The 24238-nt window shown below is 35.8% G+C and overlaps 1 protein-coding gene across 5 annotated transcripts in view; it reads left to right on the top strand.

The window, feature by feature from the left end:
• Window positions 1-24238, top strand: part of RALGAPB (Ral GTPase activating protein non-catalytic subunit beta) — a 95212-nt gene that overhangs the window by 16101 nt on the left and 54873 nt on the right. For 3 of the 5 annotated variants that reach the window (XM_020990794.2, XM_020990793.2, XM_020990797.2), the window contains exons 2-11: window positions 2481-2696; window positions 4168-4370; window positions 7175-7338; window positions 11289-11475; window positions 12708-12839; window positions 14700-14878; window positions 19091-19239; window positions 19366-19582; window positions 22553-22588; window positions 23837-24038. In XM_020990794.2, coding sequence (XP_020846453.1) covers window positions 2511-2696; window positions 4168-4370; window positions 7175-7338; window positions 11289-11475; window positions 12708-12839; window positions 14700-14878; window positions 19091-19239; window positions 19366-19582; window positions 22553-22588; window positions 23837-24038 — 1655 coding nt within the window. In that variant the 5' untranslated portion in view covers window positions 2481-2510. The remainder of the gene's footprint in view (window positions 1-2480; window positions 2697-4167; window positions 4371-7174; window positions 7339-11288; window positions 11476-12707; window positions 12840-14699; window positions 14879-19090; window positions 19240-19365; window positions 19583-22552; window positions 22589-23836; window positions 24039-24238) is intronic. The other 2 variants (XM_020990796.2, XM_020990795.2) reach the window with 1 other exon arrangement.

The raw sequence follows: 24238 nt of genomic DNA, 5'->3' as shown, positions 1-24238 counted from the left end.
GAACTATGCCCAAAGAGCTACAAAATTGTGCACATCCTCTGATCCACCAATGCCACTGTTAGGTCTGTATCTCAAAGACATCCAAAAAAAGGGAAGAGGACCTATTTGTGCAAAAATATTTATGGCAGCTCTTTTTGTGGTGGCAAAGAATTGGAAATTGAGGGTATGGCTGAATGTCATCAGTTGGGGATGGCTGAACAAGTTGTTGTATATGAATGTGGTAGAATACTATTGTGCTATAAGAAATGATGAGCAGGCAGACTTCAGAAAAACCTGGAAAGATTTATATGAACAGATGTTGAGTGAAGTGAGCAGAACCAGGAGAACATTATACACAGTAACAGCCACATTGTGTGTTGACTGACTTTGATAGACTTGGCTCTTCTCAGCAATGCAAGGATCTAAGACAACTCCAAAAGACTTATGATGGAAAATGCTGTCCACATCCAGGGAAAGAACTAAGGAGTCTGAATGGCATATAGAAGCATACTATTTGCTTTCCTTTTGTTTTATTGCTTCATTCTTGTGGTTCCTCCCATCAGTTTTAATTCTTTACATCATGACTGATGGGAAAATATGCTTAATATGAATGTATAAGTAAAGCCTGTATCAGATTGCATGCCATCTTGGGGAGGGGGAAGGAGAGGGAGGGGGAGAAAATTTAAAACTCAGAATCTTGTGGAAGTGAATGTTGAAAGCTAAAAATAAATAATTTTTTTTAAAAAAATTCATCATTTCTTAAAGCACAGTAACATTCCAATACATTTATGTACCACAACTTGTTTAGACACTGCCTGGAGTCAGTGGTTATCTACTGTTTACAGTTCTTTGCTATATTGATTTTTTTTTAACATTGCTTTCATTTACCAATAAAGGGATGTAAAGTTAAGTAAAGCAAACTGGCATGTTAACTAAATTAGATGACATATATATCCCATTCCAAACATGTAGTCAACCACCTCTGTACTGAGAGGAGGGAAAGTTTTGTTTTGCCATCAGTCCCTTGGAGTCAAGCTTTGTCATTGAATTGACTTGAATTCTTTTTTTTTAAGTGTTTTCCTTTATGCTGTTGTGGTCTATGTACATATTATTTTAATTAACTGCTGTGTATCAATTTCTAAGCCTTTCTAAGATTTTCTGAATTCTCTGAATTAAGCAGGTACCTAATGCACAATAATATTCCATTACATTGGTATACCATAATTTGTGCATAGTTGATGGATACTCATTTTGTTTCCAGTTTTTTTTTCTAACACCAAAAGTACAGCTATAAACATTTTAGTTTCCATGAGATCTGTGACACCTTCTCCCCTCACCTCCTGCACCTCCCCCGGGGTATATGCCCCCTAGTGGGATTGCTAAGTTGAAGGGTCTGAAAAGTTTAGCAGTTTTTCTAGGATCCAAATTGTTTTTCAGAATGATTGGGTTAATTCGCAGCTCCATCAACAGCATATTGGCATCCCTAGCTTTACCATAACCTCTCCAACCTAATAATTTGTCTTCTTAGTAATTTAGAGCATTTAAAAAAATATGGTTACATTTCTTCCTTTGTAAACAATTCAAATCCTTTGACCCACTGGGGAATTTGTCCACTGGAGAATGGTTCTTGTTTTATATATTTATATCAATTCCCTCAGTATCTTAAGATACTAAAAATATTTGAATTGAAGTTCTGTGCCTCCCCCACCCCCAGCAGTGGTTTTATTGCTTTGATTACATTGATTTTGTTTGTGCAAAAGCTTTTTAATTTTTTTTGTAGTCTCAAATGCCTTTTTTTTTTTGTGATGTATTATATAACTTGACTAATGAGGAATTATTCCCAGAACCATAGATCTGAATGGTAGCCTCTTCAGGTCTCTAATATTTTTGTTGGTGGAATGACTTCTTTAAAATCATGTATCCACTTGAATTGTATTTTGGTGTGTGATATGAGTTGTTGATATTAGCCTAATTACTGCCAAACTGCTTTCCATTTTTCTCAGTAATTCTTGTTCAAGAGGGAATCTTTCCTCTTTTCACAGCATTCATGTATGTGTCCATCTGTCTATCTATCTATGTGTGTATATACAGACATATATATATATATGTCTATATATACATATATGTGTGTGTGTTTTTGTATTTGATCATTATAATAGTTCTTTTAGGTGAACAAAATATTGTCATGCCCATTTTACCTTGAGGAAAACTGAGACTTGAGAGGTTAAGAAACTTGCTAAGTGGTCTCACAGTTGCACCTTATCTGTGGAGCCAAAGTTTTTAATTCCTCATTTGGCCTTCCATCTAGGTATTATTCAGGGCATATGCTGGAACATTTAGATAGAATCCATTGATTTGATTGTTTGCAGCTTGTAGTTCACGGTTTTAAAAGAGATAATATGATGTTCCTTCTGGATTTATTTCATGTCTCTATGAAGCACAAATTAGATTTTTTATTTACAAAAGTGTATCTGTCACATAACTGTTTTTGCTTTTTTCAGGTACCTTTTGGATAGTACTTTAGCGGCACAATGTACTCTGAGTGGCGGTCACTTCATTTGGTTATTCAGAATGATCAGGGTCATACTAGTGTCCTTCACAGCTACCCTGAGAGTGTTGGACGAGATGTTGCAAATGCAGTAGTACGTCCTCTCGGACAAGCCTTAAATGCCTCTTCGGGGGCTGGAAGTGAAAGTTTGTTAAAAACAGACAAAGAAGTAAGTGTGTCTTTGTATGGTTGGGTATCTAAAAACTTGATGCATTTTTTTTATTATTATAAAATTGTACAGACGTGAGTAAATGTGAACATTTCCCTGAACAAAGAATAGAAAAAGAAGACAACATATGAAACTGCTATCTTCTACTCTATACAGCTTACTTAAACTTAACATCATTAAAAGACAGTAGGTATTGCAGGCTTGTCAGGTTTTTAAAAGTATAATATATCCTACTGCTACAATTACTGCCTAACAACATAGGCATTTTTCTTTTAGCGCCATCTAGTTTTGTGCCCCATTTCTGAAGTAAATGAGTATAATCAGGAGTGAATTGAATCATTTTATTATCTATATTCCCTACTGGCTGGGACCCTTTTGTTTATGAGAGGCCTTTTCATTCCTACTGAAATAGGCACACAACTCAGAGTCTAGCTGCTTTTTAAAATGAAAGGTTCCAGCTTTATTTTGGAGATGTGTAAGGTATGCCCTCTACTCCTGCTACTGTAGTTCCCATCTTAATTCTAGAAGACCCCTGATTAGAAGGGCTTAGCATGTATTCTCATTATTAAAAAAAGCAACAGTCACTACGAGCTTATTGTCTTCATAACAACTCCATCACCATCCTATCCTCATATGGCTTCTCCAGAGAGAGAAAATGGTCATAGGTTTAGGATTTCTGCAGAGGAGCCAAATTCTGGGTTAGTGTGGAACTAGGACCATTCCTACTTTTCTGGAGGTGTGGAGAAAGAATGATACTAGTGGAAAATAGTGAAGAGAGTAGTGAGACTGGTGGGAAGAAGAGATGCCAGAGCTAGAAGTGGAGTTCAGATCCCTTGGAACTGCTTATCTCAGGGCTCCCCATTGTTTCTTAGTTCAGGGGGATAGGAAAGGTCACTGGAGGCTTAGGAGGCAGTGTTCCTTTGAAAATCAGCATTTGAATATCAAAGTGTGAGAGGTCTTGGGCCCAAACTATAAAAAGTCAGGCTGTAAGGTACTGCTGAGCTAGAGATTAGTGATCTGATATGAATGCAATATTTGGATCCCACTTTTATCTTCATTATTTACACCTAAAGATAGGAACTGAACTAAAATGGAAAGTATATGTGACAGTACAGAGGTGCTTATTGGATTTATGTGATGTTTTGAAGGAATAGATGGGGGTTTGACTTTTGACTAGAACTTGAAAGTGACATGAATGTCCTTTTTTTCCTCCAGAAGCATTAAGCTTTGTGCAGGTTTGCCATTTTAAAATGTGCTTTGTTTTTTGTTTCAAGTTTCTGCTTTGAATACATGTAGTAATACATGGTATTTAGAAAATTTATGTCCGAGGTAAATATGTGTGTATCAAGATGACTGTACTGTATCTTCTGGTGTTGTAGCAGTAAAAAGTGGTTAATGTAGCCTCGTTATTTAGTTACAATTGTGTTTAAAGTAGAACAGTAATCTAATGTTGGTATTTTACTTTGCTTAGGTAAAATGGACCATGGAAGTGATTTGCTATGGACTGACCCTTCCATTGGATGGAGATACTGTAAAATACTGTGTGGATGTGTATACAGATTGGATTATGGCTCTAGTATTACCAAAAGACTCCATTCCATTGCCAGTCATCAAAGAACCCAACCTATATGTTCAAACTATTTTAAAACACCTGCAAAATCTTTTTGTACCAAGGTAAGAAGCAATTTAAGAAATAACTGGCAGTTCTCTGACTTTTCATAGTATCATCAAATATTTTTGAACCATAGAATTTTCTTTTTAAGAAATTATAGAAATTGAGAGATAACTGGTATAGTGGAAGGAGTGATGGTCTTTAGAGATCTGGGTTTGAATCCTATCTGTAATTACTGTGTGACCATGAACAAGTTAGTTAACCTCTTAGTCTCAGTTTTATTATCTTTAAGTGGAGTGTGTGTGTGTGTGTGTGTGTGTGTGTGTGTGTGTGTAAAACATTAATATCTGTATTACCTACCTCAGGAGGTTGTTCTGAGGATCAAATGAGGTAAAAGTACTTTACAAAGTTTCGAGTACTCAAAAAATGTAGTTTAATGATGAGTACTTTGATAAAGCACTATTAGCCTTTTGGATGATGGCTTTCTAGTTGGAGACTAATGTTGTACTTCCAAGTTAAAAGGGAGAATTGAGTAGGAATTTGTATAAAATTTACCCAACTAGACTTTTTCTTGAACCATATGTGGATATGCACTTTGAATGTTCAGTTTCACCTCTAGCATGTTTGTTAGCATAAGTGAAGACATTGTGACATTTCACGCTAGTAGACCGAAAACCTGTCTCCTACTTAAAAGTAATTCAGATGTATGCACTTCCATATACACACGTCATGATTTCAGAGCACTTCCACATATGTTTATTCTATTTGATCGCCATAACAACCATGTGAAGTAGGTGGTACGGGGATCATTATGCCCATTTCTTTGATAAAGAAATTGAGGTTTGGAGAAGTTGAAGTGAACTTGTCCAAAGTCATGTAGTAAGTGGCAGAGCCAGAACTCCAAGCCAGGTTTTCTGACTCCATTTCTATAATTCTTTCCATTCTACTATGTTTGTTGCTACTTTGCAGTCAGGCTTTTTTCTAAGAACTGTATATCCATTACTTACAACTCATCTACAATATCCTAAGAAATGTCTAAATATTAGAAAGAACCTGGCCAATTATGTCCTGTAAAGTTATATCAGATGAGTATTGTTTACTGTACCAAACAGCTGGAGTTTGAGATCATCTCTTTCTGCATTAAATGACACAAATAGTTTTACATATCGTTGGCTGAATGGTGTTAATCTAACACGTCTTATGAATATTGCCCACCTCCCCTTAAAACAACAACAGTAGCTCATTCCGAGATAGAGGGTTTTTAAAACCTCTTTGCCGTACAGGTTTAAACTTTGTTGATGCTCTTAAATTTATTTGGACTTCTCTTGAGAATATTGCTGTTCCAGTGATGGCTGCTCCATCTCCCACTCCCCCATCTACTCAAGGACTCAGAATACTCCTTGCTCTTTTATACTCAGCATTGCCTCCTCCATACATTTATTCCATCTGATTATACTGCTTTATCCATCCTTATTGTTAACAGTTGCTGACTTATAGGGAACTTTCATTAGCCCACCACTCAGGGCCCTTTATAATCTAACCCACTTGCCTTCCTAGCCTTATACAGGTGTCCCAAAAATCTTAGTGCAGTTTAAGCTGTTAAATGTTTAAATTGCACTAAGACTTTTGGGACACGCTGTACATGTCCCTTCATGCATTCTTGATTCCATCCACACTGGATTTCTTGCCATTCCCTGATCTTATTCTGTCTTGGTTTTCCTCTGTGCCTTTGCTCACATTGTTCTTACCTGGGATGGACAACTGTCTTTCCCATACAAGATTGTTAGGTCTTAGGGAGTAAGGACAGTGTCTTATGACTTTTTAACACCTAGCACAACTTCCCATACACAGTAGATGCCTAATGCTTTTTGAATGAATGATGTAACTTCTTTTGACCACCAAGCTAATTTTATCCCGTTTAAGGATGGAATCCTTATATTCATGGAACATTGAAGCTAGGGAGGTACCCTTGAAATCATCTAGACCAATCTTCTCATTTTACAAAAGGAAGAATTGAAATTGAGAATGATTTGCTCAAAATTCCATAGTTTAGTTAGCAGCAGAATGTGGACTTAAAAACCAGAACTCTTACTTTCTAATACAGTTTTCTTTTCACTGTACCATGCTGCTTCCCTTTAAGAAATCAAGATTTAATTTGTTCAATAGAATCAGTAAATGTTAGGTTTTTATGATGTGTGTTCTCTGAAGATCACAGGCAGGAACATTTTCTACAGAACTTTATGTAAAGATGCTGAGTGACATAATGGATGGTATTTCCAAAGGCAATTATACAAAAGATAAAGAAACATTTTAACCAAGTGATTTTATCATCCTATTAAGGCGGAGTGTATAGCATTAAATCAGCTTATGTGAGGAGCTGGGATAATGTAGTATTTTGCTTTCTGATGTTCTAACAGAGTAAAAGGTTAGAATCTGAAGAATCTAGATACACGTATAGTTAATGTGTCCATTAGACCATCCTTCTCAAATGTCAGGTGTCTTAAGCTTTGGACTGGTGCTGTATCTCATTCAATTCATGATCATATGTCCTCTAACAGGTACCTGTAGCTTTGTCGTACTATATTGATAATCAAAGTGAGAACCATAAGTTTCAAGTACGTGACACAAAAGAGGCCACATTGACATTCCATTGTGAGAACTTAAGAACTAGACTTGCTTGTATGACTATGTTTATGCTTGCTTAGGTTTGACCTTCTGTTTCAGCATGATAATAGAGTATTTTTCAAATGAAAAAAATAATCTTAGTGTGACTCCAGTACTCTGAATGGTTGATTTGACTCTTCTGTGGGAAAGCATTTAGCAACAAATCTGTTTATTTCAATTCTGTTATCTGTTTTCTCTATAGGCAGGAACAGGGGTCCAGTCAGATTAGACTATGCTTACAGGTTTTGAGAGCCATCCAGAAACTAGCCCGTGAGTCAACCATCATGGCACGAGAAACATGGGAAGTTTTATTATTATTTCTCCTGCAGATTAATGACATTCTTCTGGCAATGCCAACTGTTCAAGGTAGGTGTGTTTGGGGTTTTTCATTGTGGTTATTTTGTAGTTTTTTGTTCTGTTTTTAAAATAACTTATTTTTGGCCCTGTTCCTCAACCACATTGTAACCTTTGAACACATCAGCTTTAGAATTTTCTCAGGTACTTAAAATGATCAGTAGCAAAGATGTGTCAGAGAAAGTGGTTTGTTTGAAGATACATTTTCTTTTCCATTGGAACTGAGTTTGGACCTGATTCAGGAGCTCAGCCTGTGATTTTGGCCTGTATTCCATAATGATACTTCCAGAGCCTTATACTAGATGCCATGATTCTCACAATAATAATAAAAGTGGGGTGGAATTCACAACAGGTGAAAGGAATGGAGAGTGGGCATAGATGCCTCCTGTAGAGACTGAGTTAAATAGGAGCCTCTTTTCTTTCTTCTATGGAAATGTGTGAATTTCATTATTTTGAGGTCAAAAAGCCTTATGAAAGAATGTAGTTGTAGATCTCTTCACTTCCAGGCAGGGTGTCATTCCTAGGTGTACAAGCTGTAGAGTTTCTAGTGTTTCTGATACCATCCCAGATGCAGCTAAATAAGTGATTTTTCTCAGGGGAAAAAGTCTGTGGGTCATTATCAGTGGAAATTTCTCCATATAACCTCTGAACAGCATCTGCTAAGTTAGTTTCTTATACCCTTTTTTGCTTAGTAGAGGTGACAAAAAACATATCTCTTGTACTCTCATGAGTATTTATGTATCTTTCTAATCCATAAATTTTATAAAAACCAGAGGAGGATAGAAAGGGTGAATGAAGAGGCTGGCATGCATCGATTGAGAGGAGCTGTCTTAACTGGTATTTGTTTCTTCTTTATCACATAGAACTTATTTTTGCCCATAGTAGGTGCTTAGTAAATGTTTATTTGAATTAAATGCAATTCATCTCAAAAGACATTGATGGACTGATAATTTCAATAAGGAGTAACCATCCGTAAATCAAACTTAGCATTTCTGTAGATTTGGAAACTTTCAAAAACTTGATAATACTTCAGCAGTAATTACTTCCAACATTATATTTTTCTGATGTGAGCACATAATAAACTTCTAGTTTTATTTAAAGAAAAAAACTGGTACAAATCATGACATGTATATAAAGTTGTCAATATGTCTTATTAAAAAGTTATGAAATACTATAAAAGGTTGAATTACAATTGTATGTTAACAGAATGACATATAAATCAAGGGTTCTTAACCTGGGGTCCATGAATTTGTATTTTAAAGACTATCTTGGTAATAGTATTTTAATGTAATTGGTTTCCTTTACAATCTTTAATATTTTGTGCATTTAAAAATATTATTCAGAGAAAGAGTCCAGGACTATGAGAGGAGTCCAGGATACAAAAAAAGTTTTAAGAATCTCTTTCCTAAATAAAGGGCTAAATTTTCTTTTTTTGAGAGGACAATGAGGGAAGGATGTGAAATTATAGACCCATACCTCCTTCTGTACTGTCCTCAGTGTTATTTATACATTTTCTTCCTATTAAGCCTTTCCCTTTATTAAGTTTCCTTAGTACCCCCTTATCCTTTTTCCTTTTCATTTCCCAGATTTGGTCTACATCTCTGTTCCTGCTGCCTCTTTGATGATCTCCTTCCATCCTACTCTTTCGCCTGTTGTCGTCTTTTTACCACTGCTTCCTATAAGTAGAGGCTAAAAATCTGAGCTACTTTACGTACCATAAATGAGATATACATGACTGTGGTATCCAGCCTTTGGAACTCTTTTGTTGTAAAAACCCTGCATCTTGTGTAAATATGGCAGCATAATGTCCTACATCTAACCCATTTAAAGATAATCTCATATTACAGACTCTTAAGTGTACTAGAAAGCAATACACACGTCTTCTAAATTAACATTGTAGTTCCTATGTCCTCTCCAAGGAAGAAATCTTCTTTGTTTCATCTGCCCCTTCTGCTGGTGTTCAGAAGATTTTTTTTTACATTAATAAAATTTTCTTTTTTCCCCAAATACGTGTAAAAACAATCTTTAACATTCATTTTTTAGAAGTTTGAACTCCAAATTCTTCCTCTCCCTTCCCCTCCCTCAAAGATGGTAAGCAATTTGATACAGGTTGTACATGTGCAAATGTGAAAATATGCAAAACCTATTTCCATATTAGTCATGTTGTAAAAGAAGATACAACTCTCCCCTCCCCCCTGAAAAAAACACAGAAAAAAATAAAGTGAAAAATAGTATGCTTCAATCTGCATTCAGATTTCATCAGTTCAGTCCTTTGGAATTGTCTTGTATCATTGTATTGCTGGGTATAGCTGAGTCACAGCATCATACAACATTACTGTTACTCTATATGGTGTTCTGGTTCTGCTCACTTCACTTTGCGACAGTGTTTGTAAGTCTTTCCAGATTTTTCTGAAATCAGCCTTCTCATCATTTCTTATAGCACAGTAGTATTGCATTACTAGCATATACCACAACTTGTTCAGCCATTCCTCAATTGATGTACATCCACTCAATTTCCAGTTCTTTACTACCACAAAAAGCTGCTATAAATGTTTTTGTACAAATGGATCCTTTCCCCTTTTTAAAAAATTTTATCTCTTTGGGATACAGACCTAGTAGTGGTGTTACTGAATCAAATGGTATGCATAGTTTTATAACCCTTTGGGCATAGTTCCAAATTGCTCCCCAGCCTGGTTGGATCAGTTCACAACTCCAGTAGTGCATTAGTGTCCCAATTTTCTCACATTCTTTCCAATATTTATCATTTTCCTTTTCTGTCATATTAGCCAATCTGATAGGTGTGAGATGGCACTTCAGAGTTGTTTTAATTTGCATTTCTCTAATCAGTAGTGATTTAGAGCATTTTTTTTTATATGACTATAGATAGCTTTGATTTCTTCATTTGAAAATTGCCTTTTCATATCCTTTGATCATTTATCAATTGGGGAATGACTTGTATTCTTATAAATTTGACTCAGTTCTCTATGTGTTTGAGAAATGAGGCCTTTGTCAGAGACACTAACTGTAAAAACTATTTTCCAGATTTCTGTTTTCCATCTAATCTTGGTTGTATTAGTTTTGTCAGAGGATACTTTTTAAAAAGGAATCAGAATCTCACAGCTGGAAGGAACCTAGAGGTCATTTAGTTCAGTCTCTCATCTAAGATAGGAATCACCTTTATAATCATCCTCAGCTTCAGCTTGAACATTTTCAGTGACATGGAATTCACTATTTCTCAGGGCAGTGCTTTTTTTCTTTCTTTCTCTCTTTCTTTCTTTCTTTCTTTCTTTCTTTCTTTCTTTCTTTCTTTCTCTCTCTCTCTCTCTCTCTCTCTCTCTCTCTCTCTCTCTCTCTCTTCTCTTTCTGTAGCTCTAAGTATTGCAAAATCCTGTCTTTTTTGTTGAACTGAAATCTTCTATAATTTCTGTTCATTGCTCCTAGTTCTGCCCTCTGAAGCCTCTTGTAATAAAGGATATCTATCATCTAACTTCTTTTTTTCCCCACAGTAATTTAAAAGCAGCAGCAGGGGGATGCATTTCCATTTATGAAAGATTGGTATTTGTGTGTTTGTTATTCCTTCTCCTTCCTTGTCAATCTCCTTGTGCCTTGCGTGTAATATTGCACAAAAGAGGGCATTAAAGTGGTATCAGAGCTTTGCTGAAACTCTTACTGATTGCTATTATTTGACAAATGGCAATTTAACCTAAAAATTTTAATTCAGTTTGAATTTATTCAAGATTTCTGTCACAGTAGCTTAGCTGTAATGTGTATTTTAAAGTTTCGTTATTGAGGACAATAATTATCTGAAGGCAAAATGTCAGACTAATATGCTAGTTATTATGACTATACATATGCAGTGAAGTTTGTTTAATTGTTTTATGACTTCTCCCCACATGAATATTTGACCTATAATGTTTTCATAATAAGCATGCCAAATATATGTTTTCTTCGCTCTTGGTAAGGTGGCATCGCTGAAAATCTAGCAGAGAAGTTGATTGGTGTTCTCTTTGAGGTCTGGTTGCTAGCTTGTACCCGTTGTTTCCCAACCCCACCCTACTGGAAAACTGCCAAGGAGATGGTGGCCAACTGGAGGCATCACCCAGCTGTGGTGGAGCAGTGGAGCAAAGCTATTTGTGCACTCACTTCTAGGTAAGTGGTTTTCTTCCTTAAATTGGTCACACTAACTATATTGATAAAATCCTTGGTTATTTATTTGAACAAAGCAGATTTTCCCCAATTTTTATCTTAATTATTTGTGAAATAGAATTTAAAGATAGAATCCTAGTGCTTGAGTTGGAAAGAACCTCAGAGGTCCTTTAGTCTAGCCCTTCCCCTACATGAAGCACAACTCTTTTCTACAAATCCCCAACCTCCAACCCCTGCTTGAAGGCCTTTAATGACAAATTCCCTGTGTCCTGAGGAAGACAATTCCATTCACTGAACTAAGTTCTAAGTATTGGGAAGGTTTTTGGTTTTTTTTTTAATTTTGGGATAAAATATGCCTTCCTATAAGCTCCTGTCAGTTAATCCTGTGTCTCTTCTCCAGGACCAATTAAGGTAAATCTAAGCTCACTTCTTTGTGACAATCCTTTAGATGTGTGAAAATATCACTCAAGCTATATATCTCGACTCCATTTCTGCTTGTGAAAGTTCTACCTGTCCTTCAAGTCCCAGCCAAAATATTACCTTTTTCATAAAGATTTGCTTGATTTCTACTCCCACTCTCTTCTAATAAGTGTGCTCTGCCCCTCTACTGAATTCTTAAAGCACTTTACTTTTTTTTGTGGCACTTATTGTACTTTGACTTGTTATTCTCCTGCTACTAGCTTAGAAATTCTTTGAAGTCAGAGACCATGCCTGATTCCCCATAGTAACTAACACAAGGCCCTTGTCTGTTACAGTAGGTACTCAATGAATATTTGTTGAGTAAATGATGGCGTACCTCAGCAGGTTCAATGCTTTATGCAATAGATGTTTTTTATAAAAAAGAAATTTGTAAAATGATTGATTAGTAACATTCACTAGAGGTTCTTGCTAGAAGTGAATTTTTTTGTTTGGTAAATTAGAATATATCTATGCTATTTCTTTAATTTTTTTATTGAAAATTTAAGAACCATCAATGTCTGTACTCAGATGTCCTAAATGAGAAATAAAATGTCACCTAAAACCCTTAACACAATTATATTGTATGTTTTGAGAGATAGAATCAAATAAATTACATCATGTTATTTGCTGTGTGTCCCCTTCCAGGTTCATCTGAAGTTTGGCTACCTTTTGGCTTTCAATTGAATTGGATGTCTTCTCTTCATATTTTAATGCTTTTTGTTTTTTTCTATAGTGATTTAAGGGTGAATTTCATGAATCAGTATTTCTTTTCCTAGGTTACTACGTTTTACGTATGGTCCTTCATTTCCTCCATTTAAAGTTCCTGATGAAGATGCCAGTCTTATCCCTCCTGAAATGGATAATGACTGCATTGCACAGACATGGTTTCGCTTTTTACATATGTTAAGGTATTGTTTAAGTGTTTCCCTTGTTTATGCATTATCCCCTCAGTGAGATTGAAAGCTTCTTTTATGCTTCTTTTAAATCTTAATAGTGCCTAATACTGTTCAGAATATGTAATACAGGCTTAGTGTTTATTGAATTGAACCAAATCAAAATATAAGATAATTTCTTTCATCCAAGAAAGAGTGTTTACATTTTACCAGACTCTTTAAAGTAAATCAGTATGGTAAAAAAAATTCTCTTTAGTATTTATTATTTTCTACTACATTCTTAGCATTTTTCTAGGTGTTAGGGAGTTGTTTTCAACAAAAAAAAATGTTGATATTGTAATGAAAATGAGGCTTTATTAATTTTTAAGAAAACAAATTATATGTTTTACCTACATGCTAAATGATTAAAGTTTTTCTTTTTAATTTTTATATATTAACGACAATGAATGAAAATTGGACTCCTAACAAATTATGTATAAATGTAGTTTTATGGGATTATATAGCTAATCTGTGTGGTTATAAACTATTTCAAATATATTCTGAATCCAGATATTCATGTGTAAACCTGTTCATGAATTTTACTGTTATGTTAAATATTTATCTCTACAATTATTGCCTGATTTACCTTACCATTTCTTTGTTACTATTTTATCCATGTAATTGGTTGGGAAAAATAAAATCCATGCTAGTGGACATCAAAAAATTTGAAAATCCCTCTAGTATACAGTGATCTTATTCTCTGACAAGTCAAAGAAAGAGCTTATGTAAACTTGTAGTCAAGTTTTCCTCTTGTAGGTGGGAAAGTCTCCTACATTTAACAGGTTTTATTGCAAAGATTGGGTGGTGTCTTTTTCGCTACTGGACATTTTCCCAGGAAGGCAGTAATAGCAGGCCCTATGCACCTTCTTTGACACTCATTTTCTTATAAATAGCATAGACAGGTATTGGAGCCAGGAAATCCTTAGGCCACTAGCTGTAAGGCCACATTTGTCTCTCTATTCTAAGTGTAAGAAAGGCATAACCTTAAACAGAATTGTTAGAACTAGAAGAGATATTAGAGATCACTTCATTCCCTTTCCCCTGTTTTTTGCCATTTTGTTGGTGAGGAAAATGAATGCCAAAGAGGTAGAGGAACTTGGTTATGGGGTCAAAGAGTAGAGTTGCTCAGACATCTTTGGTGGCTTCCTAGTGCCTCTAGGATAAAGTAGAAACACTTTAGTGGGCCATTTAAAGATTTTTTACAGTCTGGCTGCAGCCTACCCTTCTATCCTTATTTCATGTTACTCTTCATGCATTGTCCATTCAAGCATACTGGCATGTATACTATTCCACAACAATCTATTGCATGTCTCTGGAGCTTCATACAGGCTCTCCCCTACGTCTAGAATGAGCTTCTTCCTCACATCTTTATACCTCTTAAGTATTCCCTGATTTCTGCTCTCCTTCCACTCCTGTTGTTAATACTCTCTTCATCCTCAGATTTCTTTGTATTATATTCATTTGTGCATATATTATATCCCTCAGTGGAATTTAAGTTTCATTAGTGCTGGGACTTTTTCATTTTGTCTTCACCCTAGCACCCTTACCTTAATTCTAGAACAGTGGCTTGCACGTAGTATGTCCTTATTGTTTAAGTTGAATTGAATGGAACTTTGAAGCTATCAAGTCCAAACCAATCTTGGAGATCCAGAAATTGAGGAGTAGAGAGGACAGGTGACACTTGACTGAGTAACATAAAAACTGGACTGATATACAGACACAGTGACCTTCTTGAATCATATCTTAAATCGTATCTCATTTTATATTATCAAAGTTCTACTTGTTAAGGGACTGTAGTTAATTTAGTAAAGTAAAACTTTTTCTCTTTTTTGATAGTAATCCCGTGGATTTGAGTAATCCAGCCATTATAAGCTCTACTCCCAAATTTCAGGAACAGTTCCTGAATGTGAGTGGAATGACACAAGAATTGAATCAATATCCCTGCCTTAAACATCTGCCTCATATATTTTTTCGTGCTATGCGTGGAATCAGCTGCTTGGTGGATGCATTCCTAGGTGAGTTTTGTATTTATTGGTAAGTAACTGGATCTAGGAATAAATATACCAAAATTAAGATGTATTTTTCAGCCATAGAATACACAAGGGTAGAAAGTACTTTGAGGTCTTCTAGTTCATTCTTTTAATTCAAGCATTCCAGTTAAGTACAATGTAAGTTTTTTGAGGTTAGGAGCTATTCTCTTTCATTTTTGTTTCTGTATCTCCAGAGTGCCTCAGATATTTTGGATCTATAATCTCACCCTTGTAAATGCTCCCTTCAAGGGTGCAGATCACAGCCCATACATACCTTCTCATCCTGTGCAATTTGTTTTCCTACAGCCTCCCATAAATCTTTCATTGGTTTCTTTCTTCTAGATCTCTTAATATTGTGTGGATGCCAGTAGAACAGGCAGTCTGTCCATTGTTTATCTCTTGATATATCACCAGCTTACCTTATTTTCTGGTTATACAGCTTTCTGATAATATCTTTTATCTTGTTTCTCCTGCTCAGCACCATATTGATAAATTTGTTGGATTCTATTCGTACCTACCTTGTGCTTTTTCATTGCCTTTTTGGTTACTTACACATGGAATTTTGGGGATACTAGTATTCCATGACTTGCAAGCCTTACAGTATCATTAAAAGAACTCTGATGTTAACAAGATATGCCTTTGTTTCAGAGAGAAACAAGGAGCCATTCAAAATGCTATGCAGTTCCCTAAAGGCAGTACAGCGCATTTCCCCCTTTCTGTTCAGTTTTGGGACCAGCTCTTTGGATTTTCCTTTCAACTGTATATCGTAATCTGGATAATAAGTATTCTTCATTTTTTCCCCCGGTTTTCTTAATGTGTATGGATTGTTAAGCCAAACTCCTAAGTGATTATGGATTTCTTTAGGAGCCTCTGCAGTGTTCTAAAACTTGTAATCAACACAACATCTGCAAACAGGCACATCAGAAAAACTTCACCATTCCTCTTTGATTTGAACCTCTTATATCTTTCAAGAAAGTTTGCAAAATTTTGACATTTATGGGAGATGTCATGGAGGAGAGCCTTTCTGGCATATCTATCAAGTAAATGCTTTTTTTAACCCACAAAAAATAAGCATAAATCTTATATTTTCTATACCATTTAGTCAACTGAATGTGTATATATGGCCTGCTGTAGAATATCCTTTACAAAAATCTGTCTGTTTCCTTCTCAGACCCTCATTGAGGTTACCCTCAGAGGGTGAGAGTATATATAGTTATCCTTATAAAGAATAAGTTTATCTCTCTGTAGAGATATGAAAGTAAAAACATGAAACAGTAGTTAATGTTATTTTTATCCCCCACCTTTTTATGTAATAAAAAAATCTGAGATTTTTTTCCAACACTTTAATATTCTCTACTCTTTCAGGTGTTTTGAGAGTCAGTCTCTCAACTTTGTGTTGCTTCCAATCAGTAAACTCATATTTATTTTTTTTCTTGTTTTTCTGGTAGTTTTTTTGTGATGCAGTTGGGGTTAACATGAGTGTTATGTGTCTAAGGTTGGGTTTGAACTCAGGTCCTCCTGACTCCAGGGCCGGTGCTTTATCCACTGTGTCACCTACCTGCCTTTCAACTCATATTTATTAAATGTCTATTATGTACCAGGTCCTGGGCTAGCTAATAAGGTCACAAATACAAAGAATGAAATAATCTCTACTTGCAATGAGCTCATATTCTAATGCATTAGAACATGGTTCCATTTTCTAGCCCTAATTCCAGTGGACCCCCTCTACATATTTGTATAACACAGATATTCTCATCTTCTTCATTTTCTTGAGTACTGTTTTTATTTGTTCATGTAGTTCATCAGTGACTGTAATATGAGAATATTAATGTTGCTTCACCATCATGGATATGGAGACAAGGGTTACAGATTTTTCCTCTTTATTTTTAATATTTCTAGTCATCCTTATAATTTTGCCCTTTAAAAGCCCTTAGGATATTTCGGTTTAGTTGGGTCTGTTGCCAAATTTTCTGTAAAATCACTTCCCCAGTGTACCCCCCCACAGCTTTTTGCTGTTTTATGACATGATACTTCTCAAAATCACGTACCATCCTCTACCATTAGATTTTCCTGTGGGTATATCTCTTCACTTGGCAAAGAGATTAAGTATTTGCTGGCCAAAGTGATTGTTTTTAGGCTCTTGTTGTCCTTGTGGGAATTGATTTATATTGGGAATTAATCTAAATTGGTTACAAATCTAAATGCCTTACAAAATGGTTTCAGTCTATCTTATAGTGCCTAGTATATAGACCTATAGACAAAGAAAGTCAAGTGATGCAGTGGATGGAGCACTGGGCTTGGAATCAAGAAGACTCAGCTTCCTGAGTTCAGATCTGTCCTCAGACACTTATTAGCTGTGTGACCCTGGGCGAGTCACTTCACCCTGTTTGCCTCAGTTCCTCATCTGCAAAATGAGCTAGAGAAGGAAATGGCAAACCCCTCCAGTATCTCTGCCAAGAAAATGGGGTCACAAAGAATCAGACATGACGAGGCATGCCAGGCAGGCCAGTTGGACAGAAATGGAGAGTGCATGGAGGGGGACTGATATGAAATGAGTGCAGTGGTAGGTGGGAGTCATTGTGGAAAGCTTTCTTTAAATGCCAGACTTGTTTGTATTTTGTGCTAGATGCAGTAGGGGGCCTTTGAGGATTTGAGTGGGTGGGCAGTTGTGACTGATGTGTGTTGGAGAGAAGAGACTGAAGACAAGGAGATAACTGGGAGACTAATGTAGTAGTCATGGTAAGAGTGATAAGGTCCTGAACTAGGGCGGAGGTTGTTTTAGGAGAAGGAAGACAGAGATGAGAGATGTTGTGAAAGGAGGCTTAACTGATTGGATAGAGATATTTCCAAGGTTGTAACCCTGGGGGGCTAGATTAGAAAGATGGTGGTGCAGTCAAGAGAAATAGAAGAGTCTGGTTTTGGGAGAAGTAGAAGATTTGGGTTTGAGATTCCTACTGGATAGCCAGATGGAGATGCATGGCATTCAGTAGTTAATTGAGGAATTAATGGATTTCAAGAGAGACCCTGGAGTTGAATACATACAAAGACAAAATATAAAAGTCTGAGAGTCCATAGAGAATCTGGTTGTTGAATTAAAGCTAATGAGATCATCAGGAGAAATAATGGGAGAGAGAAGAGAAGGTACCCTAGGATAGAACCTTGGTAAATGCCCACATTTATCAATGGGAAGAGAATGATGAGCCAGCAAAGGAAACTCAAAGTGCAATCAGAGAAGAAAAAAGATAATCAAAATACAATAGTGGCATATCACAGAAACCAAGAGAGGAGGCAACTGGTAAAAAAAAAAATCAATATTGCTTTTTTAAAAAAAAATAATTAAAATTTTAGAAAAAAGTTGAAAGGATGATCAAGGTGAAAATCTCCTAAAGTAGCCTGGTGGGACTGGGATCAGGAACACAAGTAGACTTGGTGATCTTTGTCTTTTGGCACCAGTTATATTTAAGACATTTGTTTCAAATTAAAATAGTACCTTTTGATACTGTAAGACAGATATTCTTTGATACAGTCATTCAAGTGAATTTTCAAAAAATTGTTACAGGTTCCTAGGGATCATAGCATATCAAATAAGCAAGAAGTTTGAATCTCAGTTACATTTTCAGAGAAAGAATTTTCTTATATAATTAGTTTTATCATTTAAAAAAAATCCCTAAACTTATTTTAGGATCCTGAGTTTAAACTACTTACTGTAAGTGAATGAAAAAGCATTTATTCAAAACTTATTACGGGCCAAACACTATGGGCTAAGCTACTCCTTGCTCTCAAAATTCTAATTAGGGGACACAGTGAGTATAGGGGAGTGGTGACCAGGGAAGGGATTTGGGTTCAGCAAGTTTCAGAGATCGTGGATGGAACCATAGGGGCATAGAATGGCAGGAGGAACCTTAGAGTTGATTTGATGATGGATCCAGAACCAGAAGGGGGCAGTGAAGCGCCCAGAGAGACCCAGCTACCAATCAAGATAGAAGTGTCTCAGGGAACTGTTGGGTAAAAGGGCAAGGTCCCAGTGGCAAGGTGAAGTAATGGTGGGAAGTGAATATTTTGTCAGCATGAAAACTATCAGTTTTGGGTGGGGAAGATGTTTGTAATAATAGTCCTGTAAAACGTTACAACTTCAAGAGTAATGCCAACCTCTGAACTAAGACCGTTTCTTCTCATTACTGTGTTTTTTTGCTTTAGGTATTTCTCGACCTAGAAGTGACAGTGCTCCACCAACACCAGTGAACAGGTTAAACATGCCCCAGAGCACTACCAGCAGCACAACTCCCCCTCATAATCGAAGGCATCGAACGGTTACTGTGAATAAGGCAACCGTGAAGGCTAGCACAGTAAGATCTCTGATTGTCATCAGAATTCTATTTTACACCTTACTTTTTAAGCATCTGATCTTGAATTGGGTCTCTTTGTCTTAAACTTTTTCTGTGGGTGGGGGGGTCCTCTTGTCCTTCCACTAGGCTAACATTGGTCATGCCTCTAAAGTCTCGCACCAGACGTCTTCCACTTCTCCACTCTCTAGTCCCAACCAGACTAGCTCAGAACCTCGACCGCTGCCTGCCCCGAGAAGGCCAAAAGTGAATAGCATCTTGAATCTCTTTGGATCATGGTTATTTGATGCATCATTTGTTCATTGTAAACTTCACAGTGGGCTAAATAGAGACAGCAGCATGACTGGTAAATATTACTCAACAAATACGTATACTTTTCTTTTCTTGTTTTCTGACATTTCCTACCTGCAAGATTAACACATACCTAAAAAAATTCTTTCTAACAAAGCAGTGTGTTATGGTTAACCCCTTCCAGCTGAACTGCCACTTACTACCTGTGTGACCTTGGGCAAGTCCCTTCCCCTCTCTGGGCTTCAGTTTACTCCTCTGTAAAATGAGGGGGTTGGACCAGAGGATCTCTAAGGTCCCATCCAGCTTTAAACCCTATGAATTCAACCAACTGAAATTGGAGTTTTTGCCACCAGCCCATTGTAGGTATGTTTTGTTGGGTTTGGGCTTCACTCTGTCTCTCTCTTTCTCTTTTTTTAATTGAGCGATAAATTATATTAGTCAATTTCAATTGACTCAAAATTAATGTTATTTTATTTCCTGGCAGTCCTCTTCATGTTAGCCAGGAAAGTAACATCGACGCAAAGAATCATGATTTTTTTGACTTAAGAACTTGACTTAGGTGAAGTGTTTTTCTTAGCTACAGGCATACCCCACAAAACATTACCTAAACCAGTACCATTTCATAGTAACATCATGAAGACCTTTATGCCTTGCCATGCCCTCACAAACGCTATTTTATGGTTATGTTCATATGGATGCCGCCTAATCCGGTGGCTCTGACTTCTGCTTCTCGCACCCATTTCCACTCTGAGAGGTCAGTGTTCCCCATCCTTGCTGTTTTAGTTCTGCTTATTTCTGTCCCTGTGGACTGTCTCCTAAAATGGTATTTTGCTTAACATTGTGTTTCTGCATAATAGATCAATTAATGACATGAGTTGGGGTATGCCTGTGGTAAAATGTCAGTAAAATTGTACACACAAAAACTGGAAAATAGCATAGCAATTTCTCTTTTGTGAAATTGTAGCAATTTGACTTTAGATTATGAAAGCATGACTGATCTTGGTGAAATGTAAAATACACCTCTTTCATAGCTTCATTTTAAAATACGGTTTGCTGGAATGGTAATTTTATTTAATCTTACTCTTTGTCAAGAGTGATATTAAGGATTCAGCCATGATATCAATGTCTAGGTTTGCCATTACGAAATTAAAGCAGGGGGCAGCTAGGTGGCACAGTGGGTAGAGCACCAGCCCTGAAGTCAGGAGCATCTGAGTTCAAATGCGGCCTCAGAACAAACACTTGACACATACTAGCTGTGTGACCTTGGTCAAGTTACTTAACCCCGATTGCCTCACTTAAGAAAAAAAAAACAAAATTAAAGCAGGTAGGAGACAAAGACCTAGTCCATTTGTTACCTTGTCCAGAGATGGTAGTGCTTTCTTTTTTTTAAAAGAATATGTTTAATATTTATAGTGCCTATATTCATGGATCTGCCAGAATTTACTGATTACTTTACAAGAAAGCACTTTCTTTCTGGGATTAGGGGATGAAAGTCAGGTAAGGATAATAAAATTAATAAAGAGTGGTTAATATTAACATTACTTTGGAGAATGTTTATTTCAGAGAAAAAATTTTCCATTTTATTAACTATATCATGAGGTCATGCTTTCATCACATGCCAGCAGAATATAACAAAGTATTACTATAACTTATTTCAAAATGAGGGCCAATAATGTAAACAGTCAAAAAGCAAATTCTTTTAAGTTCAGAAAAAGTGTAAATGTGGAGAACTGTTCTCACAAATATAGGTAGATTGAGCACTTAAAATAGTTAATTCCTAGTCATGCACAAACACCTTATAATTAATGATTCTTTTTTCTGTCATTTGGCTTCAAATTAATGTTTTCTATAACCTCTTAATTCAAGAGAAATGTAACATTTCTAAGTTCATAATATTTTGCTTTATAAGAACAAATTTGAATGTTAAGGAATGCAAATAGTAGTGTTTAATAAGTATGTGGAAATTGTTCAGAAACAACTTTGAAAAGAAGACTTACCATCTGGGAATGACATTTTCTAGAATGAGCATTTACTTTTTATTCAGAGTTGTTCCAAGCCGCATTGACATTTAAAACAATTACTTGTTTTGTAGTCAGACTTGTCTTTAGAGACTATTTTTAGAATTTTTATCAAAGCATATTTTTGTTTTTCTTTTTTTCCAAAAGTTGATTTCAAACATTCTTTACTGTTGGCACTAGATTCCACAATCTCAGAGGATCTCGACTTCATTTCTCTGTGGTGTAGGGTTCTTGTGAGTCTTTTTAGTCTCTAAATAGCTTGTTCCGGTGGATCTGTACTAATGATAATCTTTTACCAGAAGACATTTGTGCTAAAACCAGAATTAGATGTGTGTTTAGCACAACTTTTTCATTCTAGTCATGGTTTTTTCATGAAAGAGTGAGACCAGCTTTCATTCTTCACTAAAGAACTTCAGGACAACTTTTCTTTTACATGCTTTAGACAGGATTGCCAGAGTATAGTGAAGACTGTAAAATAATTGAGGTATTGTAAGTAGGTAAAGAAATCAAAAGCTACTCAGAGTTTGGAGATAGAATAGGAAATTGGTCTCCAGGAACCACCATTTTCATCCATTTCGCAAGTACTAGCTGATCATAAAAGGATTTTGCTACACAGCTCACCTCAGCTTTAAAATGCCTGTTCCTTTGACCTATTAGTTTGAGATTAAAATTATAGCATACTATATTTCATAAAAGTGACATTGAGCTGGGAAGGGTTAATGAATTAAAATTTTAATGCACGTTGATACGAGCAGATCAAAGCCTCAACTATTTGTAATTGTATAATTTTCTTCGTTCATTGTTTTGCATGATACAAAATCATAATTTTGGACCTGAATGCCAGTTTCCTATGTGTTTGAACTAGCTTGCTATATCATAAAGCTTTTAATCTAATTTTTTAAAAAGCTGAAAGCTTCTTAACTATAATAAAATTTCACCATCTTTAAAGTATTTTATAACTACTGCTGTCCTTTGATTTGTTTCCATTTATTTCTATTATCTTGCAGCATCTTTTATCCAAATTCTTCTTTCTTATAAATCTTGTAAGTAGGAACCAGTAGCTTTTCCTTAATTGCAATCATGTTTTTTATTTTGTTCATAATTCCATTTTTAATTTGGTTGTCATTGTCATTGTCTCTTGTAGCTTTTGCATTTGGGAAGGAAAATAATTTTTGTGTTTTGAATGGGGAAGATTGTTGGCAAAAGCAAAAATTAATCTGCCTGAATCAGTCCCATTATTTCTGTACACTAGTCTGGTCATGTCATGAATTCCAGGACTTTGCACTAACTGTGTTTTGGCTTTTTTGTTTTTTTTAAGCTTTAAGCTTATTTTTACAGACCTAGTGTTTTGATTTGTATGCATTCTGCATGTAGTGTTTTCTAAGTATATTATGCTAAATAGCTTATTCAGGACCAAAATGGCTCATGGGAAGTTGCATAAAGATTTATGCTTTGCTTACATATTCCATTAAATATCTCATATGCCAAATAATTTATACTATTTTTTAAAGATCTAAAAAAGACATTTTGTAATGATTTTAATATAATATTAAATCAGATTTTTTTTGTTAAAAATAAAAGCAACTTTCAAAGGGCTTCTGTTTCAGTGACCTCCTTCCTTCCTCCCTGCCCCCTACAACAGTGAGCATGATAATATCTCTCTCGTTGTCTATTTATATATCCAACTTCTTTTTTATACCCTAGCCTCAACTTAGATTTAGTTTTTACCTGTGATGGTTGAAATTCATATTCATTTTGCTTGGTTGGGAGAATATTTGGTTTATGCTTTATAGTCAGGTGAGAATTTTATTCCTCTCCCACCACCAGTACTGTCCTACTGTAGCCTGTATGGATTCTTACATTGAAGACTGCTAGTAGGAAAATAACAAGTTTTACTGGCTAATTTTCTCCGTCGCTTGAAAAACTTCTATAGGAAAAGAAATGGAAACTAAGAAATAAAAATGCTCTATTTTGCATCATATATCTATACACATGTATAGATATATGCATAATTTTAAGTGGACTAAATATGTTCCAGTTGAAAAATGCTTCTTGTAGTGTTTATTAAAATCTGTAGTGCCACTCTGATTTAACTATTGTCCATTCTTAGAGAAGAATTCAAATAGCCCTTCATTCTTAAATTTATAAATAGTTGCTAAACAGAAGCATTATTGGATCCTATTTAAGCAGTTTTTAAAATAATTACCAAATTGGATCTTTGTGTCCAGGATCCCATGAGCCTATTTGGCATATTGACTAATACAATAAAGCCCTCCCTTTTCTCTCCTCAGCTTTAACGACACAAGCTAGTGTGGAGTTTCGCCGGAAAGGGTCACAAATGTCCACAGACACCATGGCTTCCAATCTCATGTTTGATGCAAGTGAATTTCCTGATAACTATGAAGCAGGAAGAGCTGAGGCTTGTGGGACACTATGTAGGATTTTTTGTAGCAAGAAGACTGGAGAAGAGATTCTGCCAGCTTATTTATCCAGGTCTAAGACTTTATTCTAGTTTTTCTATTACTACAGCTTGAGTTATAAAAAAGAAATGTATTATGATTCAGTAGATTGAACAAACAAATAGACAGTGATCCAAAATACTTGTAAAGGCCTCCAAATAATTGGGATATTTCTTTTCTTGGGCCTTCATAGCAACAATTACTCTTTCCTTTAGAATTCCTTAGGAGCACTTA

The sequence above is a fragment of the Phascolarctos cinereus genome, unplaced genomic scaffold (genome assembly GCF_003287225.1).
Source record: "Phascolarctos cinereus isolate Bilbo 61053 unplaced genomic scaffold, phaCin_HiC Scaffold_2;HRSCAF=192, whole genome shotgun sequence".
In the NCBI taxonomy this organism is placed as follows: Eukaryota; Metazoa; Chordata; class Mammalia; order Diprotodontia; family Phascolarctidae; genus Phascolarctos; species Phascolarctos cinereus.
The sequence above is the reverse complement of the archived record's forward strand: the minus strand, read 5'-3'. Positions and strand labels throughout refer to the sequence as shown.